Source organism: Xiphophorus couchianus, chromosome 7 (assembly GCF_001444195.1).
Source record: "Xiphophorus couchianus chromosome 7, X_couchianus-1.0, whole genome shotgun sequence".
In the NCBI taxonomy this organism is placed as follows: Eukaryota; Metazoa; Chordata; class Actinopteri; order Cyprinodontiformes; family Poeciliidae; genus Xiphophorus; species Xiphophorus couchianus.
Genome location: NC_040234.1, coordinates 17,647,052 through 17,668,685, shown reverse-complemented (window position 1 = coordinate 17,668,685; position 21,634 = coordinate 17,647,052). Strand labels below are relative to the sequence as shown.

At 35.1% G+C, this 21,634-nt stretch overlaps 1 protein-coding gene across 6 annotated transcripts in view; it reads right to left on the bottom strand.

Annotated features, from left to right (window-relative positions):
• The window catches only part of LOC114147478 (bromodomain adjacent to zinc finger domain protein 2B-like), a 33,926-nt gene that overhangs the window by 9,406 nt on the left and 2,886 nt on the right, over window positions 1-21,634 (bottom strand). For 4 of the 6 annotated variants that reach the window (XM_028021913.1, XM_028021915.1, XM_028021914.1 and 1 more), the window contains exons 2-20: window positions 13,311-13,472; window positions 11,776-11,931; window positions 10,922-11,053; window positions 10,549-10,709; window positions 10,277-10,456; window positions 7,934-7,995; window positions 7,014-7,441; window positions 6,681-6,881; window positions 5,547-5,607; window positions 5,157-5,265; window positions 4,925-5,026; window positions 3,773-3,977; window positions 3,104-3,196; window positions 2,960-3,021; window positions 2,691-2,756; window positions 1,471-1,536; window positions 1,067-1,111; window positions 852-878; window positions 330-395 (exon numbers count right to left, since the gene is read on the bottom strand). In XM_028021913.1, coding sequence (XP_027877714.1) covers window positions 330-395; window positions 852-878; window positions 1,067-1,111; window positions 1,471-1,536; window positions 2,691-2,756; window positions 2,960-3,021; window positions 3,104-3,196; window positions 3,773-3,977; window positions 4,925-5,026; window positions 5,157-5,265; window positions 5,547-5,607; window positions 6,681-6,881; window positions 7,014-7,441; window positions 7,934-7,995; window positions 10,277-10,456; window positions 10,549-10,709; window positions 10,922-11,053; window positions 11,776-11,931; window positions 13,311-13,470 — 2,382 coding nt within the window. In that variant the 5' untranslated portion in view covers window positions 13,471-13,472. The remainder of the gene's footprint in view (window positions 1-329; window positions 396-851; window positions 879-1,066; window positions 1,112-1,470; window positions 1,537-2,690; window positions 2,757-2,959; window positions 3,022-3,103; window positions 3,197-3,772; window positions 3,978-4,924; window positions 5,027-5,156; window positions 5,266-5,546; window positions 5,608-6,680; window positions 6,882-7,013; window positions 7,442-7,933; window positions 7,996-10,276; window positions 10,457-10,548; window positions 10,710-10,921; window positions 11,054-11,775; window positions 11,932-13,310; window positions 13,473-21,634) is intronic. The other 2 variants (XM_028021916.1, XM_028021919.1) reach the window with 2 other exon arrangements.

Sequence of the window (21,634 nt, the reverse complement as noted above, 5' to 3'; positions counted from 1 at the left end):
TTTAAATCGATACAATGCAACTACATCATTTAAAACACAAATATACAGTACCTTCTAAGTATGTAAATCTCTTGTGCATTTTAAAACATTTGTTATTTTACAACTATAAAGCTTGGTACATTTTACTGAAATTTTATTTCATGAAAATTGACAATTTAGTGCAGAAGTGTAAAGCTGACATTAAATTAAGAAGATTTTCAAATTTTGAAAGTGGATACTTAATAAATTATTATTTTTAAAAACAAGTATGGCTAAAACTAACTCTCCAATATGAAATGTAACCTTATCGGAGGGTGCGAAAGGTTAAGATGTAAGCAGTAGTTCATCACCTCTGCCTTCCTCCGGGCCTCCACAGCTTTCATGAGAATCCTGTGCTGTCTGCGCCTCTCCCTCTCCTACCAGTCAAAAGAAAAGTGTTTTTCATCTTAATTTGCAACTGTTCAATCTATTGGGATAAATCCTAGAAATATCAATGACAATTATGATAAACAGCTTCTTTAAATAAGAAGCATGGGAAGCAGAACTCAAAGTTAAAAGAGAAAACTGTTTACTTCAGTGCTACATTTAACAGCTCATGCAAGGATGAACCGTTCTGGAGAACATGATGGTAAACATACACACAACATACATATATTCTCAGTGTTTTGCAGTGGCAGTCTGATATTAATCCTGAGTGCATTTTAATCATATTAGAAAGATAAGGGATGCATTTATACAGTGACCAATAGCAGAGGTGTGCAGTGGATTATTCTGGAAAAGCCATGCAGAGGGATGCAACAATATGATATTAGCTATTCATATAGCACATGCATTTGTTGTTCTAAATGTACAAAACAATAACATGCCCGTACCATATCTAGCCTATACCTCTCCTGCTCCTGGGAGAAAGATTTGGCATAGAATTAGAAATCAGAAAAGCACAAGTAAAACCAAAGCCAGAAAATTCACGTATGGAACAGGGGAAAAAAAAAGATTAAATAATGAACAGCTAAAACAACTTAAATTCATTTGGAACATTATGTAGATTAAGAATAATATTGCTGTCAGTTTTGGACAAAAATCCTACCTGGTGCTTCTGTAAGAAAGATTGAAGTTTACGGATCTCTCTCTCCTTCAAACAAAGGATTCGATTAGAAACCCAAACATGAGCACATAAATAAAATAGCATGCAGAAAAGGCAAGCTTGGTTCATTGTACTGAACAATCTAATTGCCAAACTTCCAACCCTATAAAGATCACTGACTAATGAAATGTGCAAATGAAGACATCGTCAATCATAAGTGCATGTACATGAAAATGAGGTTAGTTTGCTTCTTTGTAGATACACTGATGTTGCAAGGCAATCAACAACTTTGACACTGACAAGTCAGAAAATAGCAATGCTAGAGCGATGATGCCTCCAGTATGCAAAGGGCTAATGGGTAAAAAGAATTGGTAAACCAAAATAGCACTAATTAAAGTTTACCTCACCTGGTTTCTTTTCTCTGCTTCCAACATTTTTACATTGGCTGCAGCTTCTTTTTTCTTTCTCTTTGCCTGTAAGCAAAAACACACAGAGCCAAGGTCAAAATATAGGAGTACGGTCACTTTAACATCATATAAAAGTTCAAACTTGTGCATTTAGCACATTTAGAAACATCTGTTACATTGACCAAAGTGCTGTACAGAAAGTACAAAAGAAATATTAAAGATTGTCAGGATTTTAGAGACCGTCCCCCTCCATATGACAAAATCTGAAGCATAGGGCTCTCAATGATAGTGTCAAATATATTTTAAAATTAAACTGCAGCCTTAAGATTTCATAGTTTCCCATGGACTTAGCCATCCAGTTTACTTGGACAATTTGGAGGTGTGTGGGTTTCTTCTCTGGAAGAGATGTTTTATGTAGTGTGCAGTACCAGATTCTATGTGTAGATCCAGCTTGATGCAAGTGTGATTACGTTTTATCCTACTTCAAATTGCTGTATGATTAATTTAGGTGGACCTAGGCAACATATTACAGATAATCTGGTGCTGGACTGAGGCATGCCATCAGTGACACCATTTATGTGTCTGACTTTGTCACAAAGCAGAGTTCATCCAGCCCAACTGAAACACTTGGGTCAGACCACCAGCACCAAAGTAATTATTTTATTTTGGAGAGATTAAAACAATTTTAAAATGTATCGCCATCATCATTAAAATGAAATGACAGGACTGAGGAAGCTTTCTCTACTGTACATTGCTTAGTAAGCTTGATTCTACACAGCAGTTTCCAGATAACATTGTATTAAATATATGGAATTCTAGGCATTGAGATTCTCATTTTTCATTCGTTACAAAATACAAAACTGTCGTAATAGTAATGAAAAAAAAAAACAGAACTCAGTGAGTGCAAATTAAGCAATGTTTTTATCAGTGATTGCAGCTCTAATGAAATCCCATTAAGAGCGTCTTACTAAGCGTGTCAGCTGAAATTTGATTTAGAAAGGCTGAAATACTTCACAGCTTTTATTAATGAGGGAATGTAAAATAGGTGTATTACACATTGCCGTGTAAATTCTTCTCCTCTCTTGATTAATGAATACTCTATTTTTCATTAAACTTCAGCACGTATATCTAATTGTACTTTTGCAAAGAAAGTGTTAGCATTAGTAGGTTTTTTTTATTATCCAAAGCAGATAGGAGGTGTTTCAAATTTCAGGACAAACCTCAAGAACCTGCTGTGCATGGAGTTCTTTCTCCATACGAATATGCTGAATGCGCTTGATCTTCTCCTGGAGAAAGGATGAGGGCCAGATCAAATGGATTAACTGTTAAGTCATGCATGGTAGAAAGCAGTGAGGAGAAGCAGAATGGGAAATGAAGGTCTACAAAGTGTTAATGCAAATATGGAAGTTGCAGCATTATAAATTACCATAGGAGTAATTCATAGGAACATGAATTACTGCAGAAAAAAACAAACAAAAAAAAAACATACTTGTTGTTTATGAATCTTCATCTCCTCTCTTTTCTTCCGCCTCTCTTCAGCAGCCCTTATTGCTGGAATATTCAAAGGAATAAATTCTGAACGTAACTTTTAATCTGAATTAGAGGAGAGTCTGATTGAACAGCAACTGTTTACCTTGTTGCTTTTTTGCCTCCTTGGTGGCTTGTGCTATGGCCTGTTTTTCTAGTTTTCGCATCATTTTTATCTGAGCTGCCTGTCGAGCTATTTCTGCAACATGACAAAATATCAAATAAAATGCAAAATATAAGAATACAGAAATAAAAAAGAAAAAAACAAATAAACAGAACAATCCAAACTTCTTTAATTAGTAAATTATTTTAACAGAGGAAAAAAACTTGTGGTTTGAAAAAGCTAAGACTTAAAGAAATATTGACAGTAGATTGAGCACAAAACTTTTTACAAGATTTACAAGATTTTTGTGCTCAGACTCAGATTAAGGTTATTCTTCCATTCAGTCTTCAGCTGTAACAATAAGAGCAAGCATGTAAGCAGATGTCACAAACATGTTGGTCTGGTTTTCTACCATTGTAAAGAGGAGACCCAGTAAAAACTGGTCTGGTGGGAATTAGACATTGAATTTGCACTGCTATCAAATGCACTAAAACAAAATTAAATTTACACAGTAAAAAGCATGAAATTAGAGATAACCATAGTCACGTGGAACATAGTTTTCAGTAAGACAAAAAATAACCAAGATATTTGGATTTTAAGATGGTTTAAAGCATCACCAGCGAAAAGTTGAACAGCTTCTGCATGCTGAGTATTTCAGTGATGCAAACTAACCTTGAGCTTCCAGTTTACGTAATAACTTTGAATCACTGATATCTTGAAGAGGAGGTTCACTATAATATGCAGGATGATGATGCTGGGCTGCAAAAACATTGTTTGCAGTCTGGTGTTTGGATTTTGTTTGTCGGCTGCGCTGTCCATTCATTGCTATGATACAAGAAGAAATATCCTCCTCAGTCATCAGGAGCCACTGTAAACCCTGACAAAGATCAGGAAAGTCAGAGATGGAAAACAAACAAGGGGTAAAATAACCTGCACTCTTATTAGAGTGTAGATCTACTTTTTTTTCCAGTTAGCATGCTTAATACAAGAACCCATGGAAACTCATTTGAGGTCAGCAGCTTTCATGAAAACTGTGTATAATCTTTTTCAACACAGCAGTAATTAATAATAGAATGTACAGCTTGATTGTTTCTGTATTGTTCATTTTCTCTAATCCACAGACAAAAAGAGAAAGATCTATGCTGTACATTTTAAGTGACAAAAAAAGCTTTTTTATGTCTACAAAAATCATGTGGTTAAGGTGCAGCTAAATATTAATGGGGTGAATTCAAACCTGTGCAAGAAAGTCTTATATTAAAACATAAATCCAAGTTGGTTGCATGATCATTTTTCAACAGAAAAAAATAGCAGTTTAAATAAAAACATTAAATTAATATGACATCAGTATAAATGATGAATGCGTGTAAAGCGTCAACATCAGTTTTAGTCATATATTTGATCAACATATCCTCAAATACTGCTATTTAGATGACTAGATGTACTCTAGTCCAAAATTATTCATGCACCTGGCAAATGTTCTTTCAAACTATTACTTTCCAATATGTTTTACTAACTGTAGGTATTATGAATGATTTAGTGTGGTTTTTAACAGAGTTAAAACTTGAAACCAATAGAAAATCTCAGCAGAGAGATAAACCTTAGGATGATGGCAAGGAGGACTTCTGACCTTAAAGTCTTTGAGTTCATCACCAAAGATAAAATATTCAAAACACAGGCAAAATGTTGGTTTGCAGTAATTAAAAATGGGGTTAACTGTTGTAATCCCATTAAATATTTTTATTTTAATCTGCCATTGGTGCAAATAATCTTGGGCTTAACTTAATAATAAATTCAATAAATAGAGCTTGAACGTAAAACTTTTACCTCTGGTCCTTCTCTACCTTCATAGAAGTTACCAATTTTAATTTTTGTGCTAAAGCTGAAGTTGTCCCGGGAAATTTCTGTTATTCCATGCCGGACCAAGTACTGTGGAGGACAGAGTAACACAAAGTAATTATTCAGCTCAACTGTCACCAGAAGCTTCAAACTCAAACAATTTAAAGCTCTAACTCAGTCTTTTAGAAAAGCTCAGCTACACTACACATCATTTATTTACCTTCACTACATCAGGATATTGACGCAGCTTTTTTCCACACGGAGCAAAGTAAGCCACCTCCCCTTGCAGGCGGCCTGTAATAGTTCTCATCCGGGTCTCTCTCTCCCATCTGAAGAGGAATATCAAGAACAAAAATGTTATAAAATAAATATATTAATATCCTATCATAAATAAATTGGAATAAATGGAGTTTAAAATTATTTTTATCAATTTAATATTTGAGCCAGAGATAGGATCTGAGTTTTAAATTTTGGACATACATCAAAGAATGTTCTTTATAAAATAAATGCAGACCTTAGTGAGAAACCCTAATTCTACCTAAAAATTGGCTTTGATATCAACAATTCGGCAAATAACCATGTAAACAAAGGCTTAGCTGCAAAATCTCACCCAAACTTAAGAGGTAATTGCAGAGTTCTCTCATCTGTGACTCTCCTTTTCTTCTTCAAACCTAAAAAACAGAAAGGAAAATTAGTGTTTTTCTCATTTACTAAATATAAGCTATTGTTTTTAAAATAGAGGAGGATAATAGTGGAAAAATAGAAGGTGGTCATGTTGTTGCAAACAAGAATGATGTACTTTAATAATTTTAATAGATGTAAATGAAAACTGTTTTTGTCGTCTAGTATTCTGAAAGTCACTGAATCCATTTTCTCATTTATTCAAGTGCATCATAAACGTGAATCTGATCTAAACAATTCTAGACAACAAAAAATCAGATGGGTTTTAGTCAATTACTTAAATGTATTATTAAATATTGTTAAACACAAAATATATATCTATATACATTTATAAATGTACTACTACCATTAACAACATTATGTAATAAAGCATTCTATTTATTATCTAATACAGCATTCTATTTATATATTTCTATTGTGAACACAGATTTTTATTTTATTTTTTTATCTTGTGTCAAAGTGGGGTAATTTTGTTAGACTGCCCAGAGGGGAAAATACACACATTTTAGAGCAAAACAAAATAGATCAAAGGGTAGACAGCTGCGTTCTTAATAAATCTGCTATTAAGGATGCAGCCCTGCGTCTCCAGCGCCGAACCATGGATTCATTCACACCTAGCTTATGTACAGCGGCTATCGATCTGTACTGCCAGATCGATAGCCTTCAACTTAAAAGCGCCGTCATGTGAACTTCTTCATGTTGTTTTCATGATGAAGGGGTATGAGTTTGAAAACATTTCTCTGTCGTGCCTGCTGCTAGCATGTGCTTGTTCTAAATGAAAATCAGCACTTCTTTGATTTCCAATTTTGACTTCCAATGATTCATTTCGTGCTAAAGAGCCCCATGGCGGTTGAAGAAAAATCCACAGAAAAGCCGCACCGGGTTAAAAGCCGCATTGTTCAAAGCGTGGGAAAAACGTAGCGGCTTTTTGTCCGGAAAATATGGTAATAATAATAATAAAAAGACAGACTTTGGGAGGGTCTTATAGTGATTAAACTTTCCGACTGAAATATTACTAGACAACCTTTAGAAATATATTGTATGTAAAAGATAGATTTGTTACCTGCTGTTGCAAATGTTAAAGGAGCATGGAGGTTGCCATGGTGGTGGAGTGAATTGGTGGCTGGTACACTTAAATGCTTTGGAATCTGCAGGTTAAGAAAGGCAGCACTCCTGTTGGCATCAATAGGGAGACGTGATTCTGCCTTAAAGAACTCCTTCCCATGATCCTCAGCACTGTCACTCTCAGGATTGCTCCCAGAGTCTGAGGGTAATTGTAGACAGAGAAGGCTCAGTCTATTCCTATCATACATTCAAACTTGATTTCAGATTTTTTTTTCTTTTCTGATTTCTCTAAGCTCTTTTCAGAAACATACTTATTGCATTGTAACCTAACCTGAAAGGCTACTGCCAGAATTCAGACTAATCTCTTCGTCATCCTCAATGTCTCCTGAAGATTCCTCCGAGCCTCTGCTGCTGTGGAAATCAAACCCACTGCTTCTGGTTAAGTCTATAGGTTTTATGCAGGAACTGGTTTTTGCTGGCCTACACCCTCCATGCAGAACTGAAGCAGCCTTAGCTGATCCTGGAACAAGTCCTGATGGGGCAGATTTAGATGGGAAAGCAGATGTATCTGACAACTTCTTGCTGCCAATGCTCAGGTTGACGGGTGTGTGGTAGGGAGGGCTGGTTGCTGGCAAGAGCGGCCTTTTGCTTGGAGAGTTGGTTTGGATACGAGGTTTTGTTATGAGAGCCAAAGGTGCATCTTGATCTGCAGTGCTGACCACTCTGTTAAAGTGGGGGTTCAGGAACAGCTCTGGGTTCCTGCCAGATGAAAAGAATAAAAGTGAATGGATATAAACAATGACAAACTAAGATTTTAACAGTACTTTGACTGCCTGAGGAGCATACATATTTTTGCAAATTCCAACTAGAAACCTACAAATCAGGATTTTTCTAAAGTTTTTTATGGCTAGAGACACTAGAGACCTTTATTCAATAGTAGCCTGACAGGAAGAAGGGCAGAGAAAAATAAGGGGAAGACATGCAAGCAGATGCCAGGCCAGGAATTAATCCAGGGACAACTGCATTGAGGACTATAGCCTCTGTGCAATGCACCTGCTCAATCACTTAGCCATGTGGTGCCCCTTATAAGAATTATTAATTAACAACAGCACAGCAAAGTGCATAATTATAAAACTACAAAAAGCAGTTTAAATGAACAAGTTCTTTTTTATATAAAATATGTTCTAAAAAGAACAGTGTTAGCTAGTGGCCTTTAAACATGAACAGAGAGGTAAAATATTTCTTTCTTACCAAATTTGGTTCTTGGGTCGTACAAAAGAAGCCTTCTTCACAGAATCTATCTGAGTTTCAGCCTTTATGAATAAATAGAAAAACAACAAGTAAATCGCTGTCACTCACATTGTATTGCAGTGGGTTGCGAATGAAGGTGTAATAAAAGAAAATGACAAAGAAAAGCAGGCTAGTGTCTGTCAAATATTGAAGACAAACTGCTATAAAAATATTTTGAAATTTGTTTAGCTTCCCCCCCTCCCACTGTGAGACATTAACTGACAAGTTGTATGTGTTGCTATTATCAAACTTTGACAATCAAAAGGCTGTGCTTTCTTGGGAACCGTTACATGGATCCAAACTCTCCTAATACACAGTCCTTCATTATCCCTTATTTTTACAATGGTGACAATCACTATACACTGTAAAAGAGATTTACTTTCCATAATAACAACCAACCCCAAGCATAAGAGAGCTAATTGGTGATCCGTTTTGTGATGCTAATCTTGTAGAAACAAAACGCACTGTAATTTTCAGTCCCATAGCGGTCAGACACTCCAGAAGAATAATAAAATCCTTGATAACACCAGTGGAATTTATTCAGTCGTAACAGAAGTAACAACAGAAAATAGTGAGGTGAGTAAAAGGTGAATGGGTTAATATATATATACGTATATACTGTATATATATATATATACCTGATGCAGGTGTTTCATGATTTAGGTGCGACTTTCATCACTCTATATCTAGAGTTGTATTGCAGTATATGCACTTGAATGTGTAAAAGGTTTACATTCATGTGAGGAATGTTTTGCGGAAAAAAGCATAGGTGGTTTGGTTCTAAGAGGTTTTAGCAAACCAGTACACTTATGTTTAAAGGTGGAACTCTGGTTTGGAGTTGATGAAGGAATTTGGTGCTTTGGATGTGTTGGGGTGGACTTGTACTTTGATAGAATAGGGTTTGGAACAGAGTTAGAGTGTGAAGGGCAGGCCTTGCTGTGGGACTGTGTTAAAGAAATGTTGTCAATAGCCAATTCAGTGGAATGTACGACACTCTATGCTGTTGGCTTTTCTCCTCTGCAGTCACTGCACTGTGGAAAAACAGTACTGTGCAAGTAGGGAGACCAACAGGACAATAAACGAACTGAAGCTGATCAGAGGAAGTCGCAGGAACACTGTAACAAAGACTTGTTTGACAAGCTTTTCTATCACCAGGAAAAGGTCTCCTCTCTTTACTCTCAGAAATGTTGTGTGTCAGATGCTGAGTAGGAGGAAAACAACAAAAAGACAGAACATCATGTCAGCTCCTGCTGTGAGATTCTTACACTAGCAGCTTTGTCATCCAACACATGCTTCCAGCCTTCCAACCACCAACTGAGCATGATTGTTGACAAATCCAGAGCAGATACAAAGTTATCAAATACACTTTATCAAAGTTGGTTCTGTCACTCCAACTATATTTCTTTATGCATAATTCAAAATGTTAAAATATTTCTATCCTCAGACATTTTCCATATTGTCATTCACCACAAACATCAATAGATAGTAATGATATTTTATGCGATAGATCAAAACAAAGTAGGAAGATATGGTGGTGGTAGTATCATGCTGCAGGGATGCTTTTCTTGTACATGGAAAGGGAAATCATTTAATTTAATGAAAGATGGATGGAGCCATCTTGGAGAAAAAACTGTTAAGATGCTGCAGAAGAGATGACTCAGCCGAAGGTTCGGGACAACAAGACAACAACCCTAAATATACAACCTGCGCTCCAATGGGTTTAAATCAAGGTGGCCAACTCCAGCCCTCGAGATCCAGTATCCTGCATGTTTTTGTACCTGCTTCTACACAGAAGTCTCTTCATTATCGGAGTTCATTATTCATGATCAAAGCATATCAATGTGTTAAAATGGCCAAGTCAAACTCCAAACTTCAATTCTACTGAAAATATGCTGTAAGACTTGAATCTTAATCATTATAGACATAAGCAGTCCAATCTAACTGAGCTTGAGCTATTTTTCAACGACAAATATGCAAAATTTTGGTATCTAGGTTTGAAAAACTTTTAAAATTAGACTAAAAAACTTGCTCGCAAATCTTATTCTATAAAGCTTTATGGTCACCCAAATGACCACACTTATCAGATTTATGTTTGGAAAATTTTCATGTATCGTTTTTCGGGAAAACAGAAAGTATCTTAATGAAATGCTTTCTGTTATCCCATTAAAATATAATTAAATTTGTGTGTGCAATGTGCCAAAATGTAAAAAAGTCAAGTTTTGAATGAATTATTTTCCAGCAAACTGTACATATGCAAATCTTTTGACACAAAGATTATGAAAGCACATCCACAATTCCACTGACTTTCTTTCCAACTGGGATCTCTTTTTCAGAGTCAGAGTCATCGCTGTCGCTGCTTAGATCCTCATCATCTTTCTCCATATTGTCAGAATCACTGCTGCTTTCTTCACTGGAGCTTTCTGACAAGGATCCTGATAGGCGAACATTACACCTGGGTGTCTCTAGCGGTCTTTTTATGACATCCTAAATGACAACAAAATACAATTGGAAAAAGATTACACTCACCTCATACTAGAGTGATAAAAAAAGAAGAAAAAAATTTGCTTAATACAAACCTTTTCCTTTGTTGAGAGAATGGTCTTGTTCTGGTGTTGTGCACGCTCAGAAAGGCAATTTTGACTCCAACTTGAGTTGATTTTAGTTTTCTCTTTTTCTTTAAGTGGTAATAGACAGTTGCTCAAGTTCCGGTTTGAGGACGTATTCCATCTGTCCACACCTGCACAAAGTAGCATTTTAATTGTCTTAAGTATATGGTGTGCAATGTGAATCACATTGATACCCGGAGAGGTCAATTTTGAGTATTGATAATAAATATTACTAGTTAATACTTCCATGTTTCTTTGTGATTTAGGTGTCATTTATATTCAATAGTGCTTGGTACTGCATAATACCCAATGATGGAGCAACAGTTTTTTTCTACTTCATTACCTGAGGAGCAAAGTTGTGGATCAGCAGGATTATGGGTTTTGAAGACTGGTACAGAGAAAGGATGCAGACCCAGAAGAGGGTGAAAGACGGCTCCTGCTCTGCAATTATCCATCTCAGTAGGACGCCACAGCTCTGAGTGAACAAGACAGTTTGTCATGTATAAAGAATAAACATGCAAATATTCTGTCAACAAAGAAAGTCAGAAGAACTTAAATTTATGTAAAATATCAATGATATTTGGTATTACTCAAACTGCATTTGTTGTACAACACTGTAGATTTTGAAGAATGTAAAATATTTTTGGACGTTTAAGGTTGTTGGCATCTGCATCTTTAAACATCGCCATTAATTTTACTGTTTCATATGAAACAATCTGGAAAGAGACTTATTTTGTCCCCATAACTAATTCTGACATAGACATTTTCTGTTTACAAAGCTCCAGCTACAAAACACATAAGATTTTGTCATACAATTATAGTGTGATGTCAAAAAAACTCTGGGAATAATAGTTTTCTCTGGATGTATATAGAATGGTGCAACACAATGCTGCCCCCAATGTACTGCTATGGTCTATCCATCACTTATTAGAAAAACATTAATAGTTTGGAAAGTTTCTGGTCTCAAGAAGTAAAGACAGTCATTGAGTAAATATCTGAATTAACCCAGTTTATACATTTTATTTTAAATTATTGTTCAAACATGATAGTGTTTTTTTATTATTATTATTTAGTATAGCATGACAATCTGATACTAACCCATCAAATAATTGTACATGATATTTATATGTAATCACTTGCAATAAAAATTGCTCTTTTCTGGTACTCAAAACTTCTGAAACCTTAAGCATTCCTTACTTGGAAATACTTTGAATTGTGTGTGTGTAGGTGTTGTCGGCAAGTCTGTTTTTCCTCGGTGAACAAACTCAGAGCAGTTTGTACTTGCGGTTAAAAGACCAAAAGCAGGACAGCTCTGCATATTTGAAAGTTCATCTCCTGTCTGGTGAGTTTGACCTAAAAGAATAAAGAGCACACTGTAAAAATACAAAAACAAACAAACAACTGAAAACCTTAACAGATTAACTGATTGACAGTGGATGGACATAAAAAGAACCCCAACAATTATTAACTTAAAAGTAGATTATATGGGCAGATTTGACTTTGAGATCATCACACCCTGCAGTTGTGCTTGCGGGCTAAAACGGTGGACTGATGTCCAGCAGATGTAACATAAACAATAAGCTGTCTCACTGAACATTAATATGCAACATGAAGCACCAAAAGCCATACTTGCAGTACTGCATAGCCTGCAAAATTATGAAAACTTAAAGAGACCAGATGGTAACATGTTTATTTAAAGGCAAAACAAAATTATTGTCCTCCAGGATAATCTGATGACCAGAACAGCTACAAATTTACCTTGACTAGCCATGATTGGTGATTACCCAGTAGGAAACTTGAAATGACATTGTTTTTCCAACCAGGGAAATATGCATATTTGAGCAACTGACAGCTTAGTGTACCGCACGTACTTTATTGCATGCAGTAGTATTTTAAATACATCTCACAAAACTAAAGATGTAATTAGTCCATATTTCCAACTGTTTCTCATACAAGAGATTTAGAACTTAACATGGAGGTCTGCACCCACAGTACCACCTTCGAAAACAATTATTTTAACCTCTAAGGAACTGAACACAATAATGTGTTTTTGAGGTTGCTAGTTGATGGACATCTGGCCTTGCAACAGATCTCAGTTTACTGAATTGCTACATCAATATGAGTGTATCCTTCCATCTAAGATGGGTATAAAAACTTTTCAAGTTTTTCAGTTAATATATAAACATAAATAATTTATAATGGTGACTGTGTTTTTCCACTACAATAGCAGAGGGAAAAGACAAGGTTTTTAGGGCATCTTATCATTAAAGAAAAAAAAAAAAGAAGACCACCTCTTGTATGTAAATCTGCACATTATTCTGTGGTCATGGGTAATCTGACAGTGTGTCAGTGTGTGCAGCACTGTTGCTCAGTACATAATGGCTTTGGCCACAGTTAGTATTCAGAGAAAACAAGAGATGCCACTGGCTGCATAAACAGAGTGGGGCTGACAGGCATGTTAAATCACAAAATATAAACTGGAGCTTAAAGAAATCCACAAGGGCGTGTACTGGTTTTTAAATAGTTGCCATTCATTAAGTTGGTGTGCTGAATTCTCCAAATAGCCTTCCTTTTTTAAAAAAATTCAAATAAAGTGTGCTATATAAAGTCAGATTAATGATACAATACATACTGTTAAGAAAAGCTACTGAAAAGATCTCTCTGTGGGTGAGTCAACCAGATTTGCAGTAAAGCACGTTTGATTTTTAACCTGCTGTTAAATATGCACATACCAAATATTGTAAAAGGGATGTTGCCTTCAGGACTACATGCTGGACTGTACTTGACTGAGGTTGGTTGAGGTGGAGCACAAGAGAAAGTGGGTACAGGAGAACCCTTCTGAAAGGAAGGTGGGACAGCAGATGATGAGGCCAGCCCCAGTTTGGAGTCCATATCTGTCAAATGAAATTCAGTCAACACTTATAAATGAAAGCGATGAAAATAGTTAAAAAGATGCAATCATTGTTCAAACTTGATTCCTCATATTTTAGAGTGTTTTCCCTTTTGTTTTATTCCACATGTCATGGGGCAAAATATTCAGTATGTTGACTTATTTGATCATTTGACTATGTTCAGACATTTTTCTCAAATTTCTCAAAATTCACAAATGTGGTTAACACAGATTTGATTTAATTAATTTGGGTGTTGACTAAACATGAACATTAAGGAGCACAAAAAGCAAAACAAACAGCCTGATGTCATCCAGTAAAACACAAATACTTTTATACAACCTGTAAGGATGCTTTGGGTTATCTTTCTGCAAGGTGAGCTTTTTACTTTGAGCAGAATTAGGATATTAGAGTAGGATTAATGTATATAATCCTATATATATATATATAATTCCCCCCCCAAAACACATTTTTAAAAAAAAGAATATTTTGTGTCCAAAAATCCATTTTTTTTCTCTTTAAACTGTTTCTTCTTGTCCCTGACATAGTCCTTTTGCATTGCAACAAGTGGTTGATGTACATCTTAATAATCTAGCTACACAGTCATCAGCAAAGATCAGCAGTACTTTTACTGCAAACACAGTCTCTTTTCAGCTAATGTAATAACTGGGTCATATATCAAGATACCTCAACAAGATTTGGTCACATGCAGAGTGCTGAACAGCTTAAAAGGGCTCCAGTTGTGCTTAGAGTGCACGCACAGAACAGATTACTTTACAAATAAATAAAACAAATCTTTGTCATGTTCTTACTGCAACTACCTTGAACAGAATTATTTTGCATAGCATGAAATATAATTTAGCCATCTCATACAAAAGTATGGTTGAAAAAATTAGGAGCAAAACAATGATTTTTTAATTTTTCTTTTTTTACAAATTTTGCAGCTTCACTTTTGTGGTGACAATGCACACAGATATCAGACAACCTTTATGACATGAATGCATATGTTTACCAAGAATATTGTTCCTGAGAGAAATGTTTCTTGAGTGCTGCTGAGGCCCAGCAGCACTGAAGAAGGTTTCGGGATGTCTTACATGTCATTCGCAAACAGACCAACTATGAACTACTGACTGGTTATTATTAAAAATAAAAACTAACAAGATGTCATAGAATACTGGCCATAAACATCCAATCTACAGGGAACGTATTCAATAACCATGACTGGTATGCAAGGAGGAGAAAACATGAAATGCTTTGTGACTATATAGCAGTCCCACTTCTGTCACACTAATTATGGTCAAAGATGCTAAGGTGCTAAACAACAAGCATCAACCAAATGCTGGTTTCCCTCTGCAAGCCACTCCCTTTGTGTCCATGCAATCTTGCATTTTACATCTATGTGTTTCTATGTGGAGTTCCACCTGTACCAATACTGTACTTATACAAATCATATGCCATATGCCATCATTTTTTCAAGAAACAAGCCTTTTTTATTGCTGCCTAACAGAAAAAAAAATTTTTTTCATTGTGCTTCAAACAACTGTAGGTTATCCTGCAATTGCATATTTAAATTAATGGATTATGTCGAAGTCGTGGGACAATTCATGGTGAGTAGCTCAATTTTATTACACTCGTTTGCATCTTACAAGCAAAACAGAAATAGACTTTTTCCTGCAAAATGGAAATTCAGTTAAAACAGCAGCAATAGATATAAAGGTTCACACAAAAATTCTTAAAGTGTTAAAACAAAACAAAAAAAACAAGATTAACAGTAACATACTGTACAAGACTATTACAGAATATACTGTGCATTTATTAGAAATAGGCATATTGGACTCATGATCCAAGAGACCTGCAACTGAGTCAGATCACTTTTTCAAAAATGTACATCATGTGCATGTGTATTGAACATTGAAAAAGAAAAAAACTATCTACAATATAGCATATATGGTAGATAGAAAAATAATGTTTATAATAAATGTTTATAACAGTGTAAATGTTATTTTAAAAAATGAGTAACAATTGAGTTGATGACTGTACAAATGCCAGTATGTACGTAAAGTTTGTTACACTGCACAACTTAAAAAGAGTTTCTTGATACTTATTCAAAGCTATAAAAAGAAAGGAAGGCAAACTAGTTTTGCCAAGATTTAGTCAACCCAAGGAAGTCCCATGCAGGAAGCCTATTATGACCAAGCCCACAAAGCCTGAGCAAAATCCATACACATGTTGGCTAAGGTCAGTGAAAAATCTGTTATTTCTGAATAAATCTAGCCTTTTTAATTTAGGCACTAAAGACTTGGCACAAGAAGCTCTAACTTTAATAGATGCAGGAGAATCCTTTGAGATCCTCAGACTATTTTTATTTTGATGAAAATGTGGAAAAAGACTTATTTTCTGCTTCTATTGCTTGGTGAATATTTTTAGAACCTGCTGCTAGCACCTCAATCTTTGTCAAATAGTCAGATTAAAAACTACGGAAGTAACAAGCTCTGTCTATGAAAATAGTTTTTATCTTAAAGGATGAACGTATCTAGAAATCAACCTAAGCATGTTTCCAAGTCATTGAGATTTTGAATTTTATTAGTATTAAGTTTAGGCATCTATTCTGATTGTGAAGACTTCATAAACCTACATGTCTTTCATATGAAGGCTTGTGAGAGAGGTTGTGAACTACCATTAAAAATAAACGAGTGACTCATTTCAGTGCCAAAAATAGCCACAATATACAACTAAATGCTATTTAACGAATGCAAAAGAGAAGCCATACAAATTATGGCTTGATGTGCAACCTCTGCTGCGAGTCAAACCAGCCAAGTCGAGACAATATCTGAAAGAATCTTCACATAAACAAGGCTCCATGATCACAAAAGAGCAGGCAGGCAGTATAATTCAAAATGCAGCTCCTTCTCTTTCTTTGTGAATGACCAAAACGCTCTGTTAAAACAGAAACCTTATTTTAAATAAAACATTTAAATTTATTTTCAGTTTAACTCTTCAGTTTTCAAAAACCCTGCAAATAAAATGTTTAATGTTTGGAACAAATGAAGATCAATGTGTCGTAACAAACAATCTGTATCTCCAGCAGGGAAGATACTTCTTCCCACACGTCACTCATATACAAATATTTCCTGCTGATTATTCAGTCTGCAGAGATGCAATATTCATTTTACTGCAGGAAGGCAGTCAGTGCATAACAATGAGATTGGCTAATGAAATCGACCATCAAGCTGAAACACATACATATTAAACTGGTGTCTCAATGTCATTTGGCTTTTGCATTGTTTGCTCTTTTTTGCCTCATTTTTCCTTCCGTATTTTACATTAATTTATTTATATTGAAGAACAATGAGAGCCTATTGCTGTTTGCTTCTGTATTTGAATGAACTGTGTTGGTGAGAGAAGCCATTCCAAAATTATTACCATTTGCATAAACAATTAGAATTTTTATGAACATTTTCATCCAAACAAATTATTCGTCCGATATATCATAATTGATATAAATAAACAATTTGCCATAGTAATGCCAAGCGATACATACATTCTCCTGACATTTCTTCTGTAAATTAGATTGTTTTCCCCTGGGTCTGACATATTTTTTATTCACTGAAGCTTTGAGTGACACCAAGTCATTTGGCTGCTTCACACTAAGGATGCATTTGCAAAAGATGCTATTCCTTAAAATGGAAGAACACAACATAAGTAAAAGAAAAAATGGGATAATTAAAGCAATTGCATAGTCTTGTGAATTTTCACAAAGACCTTAAAGGTTGTCAATTCTCATAGCGTTTGTTGTAGATTCCTACCACGGAACAAAACAGAAAAGACTTAAATAACTATTATTAGCATTAAATTGTATTTTAAAAAGGAACAAAATTATTTACAAATAATAGGAAGGAAAAAAATGTAATTCTTCTTGTTCTAATTTCTTAGAAAAAACATAAAATATTTTTATTCCTAGTTTCATGGAAAGACAGGTATCTTAGTTTTTCTTACCTCATTTATCTACTTTGATCATATTTATAGTTTATATACAGAAAAAAAAATGAAATGTCACATCCTGCAGAACTCTATAAATATTGTTATATAACTGACCAACAAATATTTAACACTTACAGAGATCCTCTTACTATACAAATTTAATGCAATGGCTGTTAAAATTTGTATGTAAACTTTACTATCAGGTATTGCAGTTCAGAAGGTCATAGCTGCTGTGGTAGAGCAGAGGTAGCTGGATATTGTCGATGCTCTCAAGTTGCCATTTTTCTTCCCTGACAAAAGACTCCATCAGCCGAACCAGAATCTCAATGATTTCCTATGATTTTACAACTCAGCATTCACCTTGACACGACCTCCAAGTCTGTACGAGTGCTGACAAAACAGATCCTCTGTGCAGGGTGGCAGAAACACTCTTTCAGCTACGCTGCATTTCTTATCACCAAGAACAGTAATAGTTTTACAAGCACTAACGATATTCAAGTGTCAGAAAGAAAATCTTTTGAGTTCAGTTTGTTTGTGGAATTATATTTAATGTTTTTTTTATTATTATTCATCAGCAAGCTCAAAGAAGAGTTTCACTTTGATACTATTTCAGAAAACGAGTCAACTCTGTAGCAGATACTCAGTCATAGAAGTCATAAAAATACCTCAACTTCGAATTCTTTTAAATTTACTATCCCTAGCACAAATCAGCTTTTATCCTCATATTTTCAATAAGGGCAAAGGGAAGGCCATTACAGAAGCTTAATGTTAGTCTCCTTTTTCCATTCTAAATCCAGTTTTGGTATGCATTTGGGATTTTGGTACAGTTGAAACACCCAGTTTTGTCTAAATTCTACAAATCTGATTCACAATATCGTCTTCAGCTGAGAGTAAATTGGTTATAATATTCAGGAACAACACAAGAAACCGCCAAGGATCGGATCAATCACAAACAGAAAGCTGCTCGGACAACAGTCTCCCTGTTCTCAGAGAAGTCAGTATAGCATCAATATAGACTGAAAGGGCACCAACTTCAAAAGAAAAAAATCATTCTTAATTCATTCCTAATGTAGAAAAGCAGAAGGTAATATAAAACTTCTGTCTTAAGCCCTTGCACAGCTTCTACTACATTCAGATGAAAGGGAAAATGTTGGCTTTAGAGAATGATGGGATTCCTGTGGAGACAACCATTTTGCCTTTGACATTTTGATTAATCCCATCTGCAGCACTGCAGATCACCTGCATCTTAGCAGGGTCTGTGACATAAAGAGCCATGTTATTTCCTCTATCTTAGGTTAGTCGCAGTGAACAAATCATCAATATCATGACAGTCCAAGATGTCTTAATGTGTTGCACATATTTTGTGGTTCAGAAATCTTGGTGTTCGGGAGGAGAGGTAGCAACATTTCAAGCTTCAGATAGATGATTTTCAATTGTCTTCTTATTCATTCCTATAAAATATTTGGTCATAAAACCCATAGTGAACAGCCGTGGATGATTAACTGCTTTTAAAAAGGCAGAAAATAACTTGTAATTTATCTCCAAGTGCTGTAATAAAAATTTTAAAAAAAATCTGATGGAGTAGGTATGCTGCTACTTATACACTGTGGATCTGTTACACCATTGTGTTCATTGTGTCTTGAGGCAGCAATTACATTTTTAATAGCATCTAAGATACATTTGTATAAAAATGAAGGGAAGTCACCCAAATTAAATTTTAAAACAAAGCCAAACAATGGCTCCAACCTCATAAATTACTCCTGTTGGCTCACAGTAATTTATCTTCAAATACCCTGTGGTCAGAAAAGTTTTCCTTCCCATCCTCAGGAGACTTAATATGCTCTGAAGGTTTAACACTAATTCAAAGAAAGATGTGAATTAATTAAATGCACAAAAATGAGAGCAAAGTGTAATGCAGCACAAACTAATTTCATAAAGGAGGACTTTTTGAGTCTTAACCTAATTGGAAATTTTAATCCTATACAGAAATTAGAGTTTAAAATTAGATGTTCAGCACAGTGAAGCATTTCTATTCAGTTGTTACATTCTCCAATTTAACAAAGCAGATAAGTTTTTTCCTGACACTAAATGATAAGAAGCACTTGAGAGAACAAAATGGTAGAAAGGGATTGTGAGCTCCCAATGTATTCAAACACTTAATGTATAAGACAATACTTGAGTTTTATGGCATCGCCGCTGACGACCTGAAAACATAAGCACACTTACTAAAAGAGCACTGTAGCTATCTGGGACAGCTTCATGGAAATTTTGTCACACAGAAATGTAATGTGGACTATTAGTGAAGACTGCATTATCACAATTACATCTATTAATGTTATTAGTGTTTACAGAAAAAACATGAGAAATTTACATACACTGAGATTACTAGGGCTGGGAAATGAATTGATAACAATATAATGTATATGACAACAGAAAGAATGTGTCAAATAGAATATTCAATAATTTCACTGAACTCCCTTCCAGAACTGCACAGTATTCTGGGAGATGTAGGCAGAGGAAAGGCTTAGCCGCTCAACCTCTAACAGCCAGCTAAGAAAAGTTGATGGCATCAACTAGCTCACTCGCTCTGTGGTTACCTAGCAACAACCTGTTAAGTAACTTGCACATCAGCAGTTTCAGGTTTTGCCACTGTGCCACATAACTGCTTAAAAATAAATACTTAAAAAATTTATTTAGCAGTACTTAATATTTAAAACAACAAAAAAAAATCTATTTTTAATCGACTGATATGAAACTCTTATATTGTGATACCTTTTTCAGCCATGTCATCCAGGCTTAATAACTACTTTTTTAAACAATATGGGAACGCCCAGATGATAATGTCATGGCTTTGATAACTTTTGATATGTCAGTTTATAACATTTGAGTTAAATATAGAAAGACCTGTGGATGTATTTTAAGGTAAAATCGCAAGCACACTGGTTTCTTGTGACACGTCATGGAAAGGAAACTAAATCGAAAGTGAATAAACAGTTAATCTGTTTCTTCTTGTGGATTCTGATCTGACTTCTCAAACCCCCAGTCAGTTATGAAGATTTATTCCTGAAAAATAAGGGGAGTTTTTTTCTCTCCACTCTTGCTGCATGCATGTTTAGCATGAGGGATTGCTTTAAAGTGAATGACAATGGAAGCAATGTCTGCTGTTCCTACATTCACGACCAGGAGGAGTGAATGCTCCAAGTCAATGACTATGTAAACAGATAGGTTTCATCAGATATAAAACTTTAAATTGCTTTGACTAATTAATTGAGCTTACTGTATTGTTTGATAACTAGGATCAATTGGAATGTATGCATGATTGAAGTGAAACAATTTATGGAAAGTGCCTTGAGACAACATTTCTCTGTGTGTAATCTATGTATTGTTTGATACGTGGACATGTCGCAAACTTATTTCCCTTTGGGGACAATGAAATTACCATTTGTTGTGAATTGGTGCTATATAAATAAAACTGTATTGAAATAAGTCCCCACAGCGTCAATGTGTTGTAAATATTTTGAATTTTCCAGAAATTTAAAAGTCAGTGTCAAGAAACACAATTTATTTACAACAAACTGATTCTTCTGCTTTAATTATGTTAATGTGATTTCTTAGTTTTCTGTTTTTATTTAAATTGTCAAAATTGCAAACATTTTTCCTCATTGACATAATAGGGCATGTAAAAATGTGAAGAAATAGATTAATTTAAACTTGGAATAAGGCTGTAACATAACAAGAAAAAATGAAGGTGGAAAAAAATGAAGCGCTGTGAGTACTTGCAAAATATGAGAGAGTAGAACAGCTTACACAAACCAAAGGTAAAAGTCAACACTGGAGCAGCCATCTGAAAAAGAATTATATGACCTCAGTTTAGTCATCCTCAATTGGTCTAAAATCTTTTTTTTTTTTTTTTTTTAAAAAAAGCTTGGGTTAATGCCATCAAAAAGCCACCCACATTTTAAACATCAGCCCCATTAGCACAGCAGGTAGAACTCCATCTCAAATGCATCAGTGGTTTAAACAAAGCCCGCAACATGCATCTCCAGGCGGAGATAAATTAAAACAGTGAAAAAGTGTAATCTCCCTGACATATTCCTAATAATCCACTTCCTGTGTGCTGCTCCCCTCCAGCTCACCCAATCATAAAGTGTCAACACTGACCTACAAAGCACAACTCCAGTCAACCC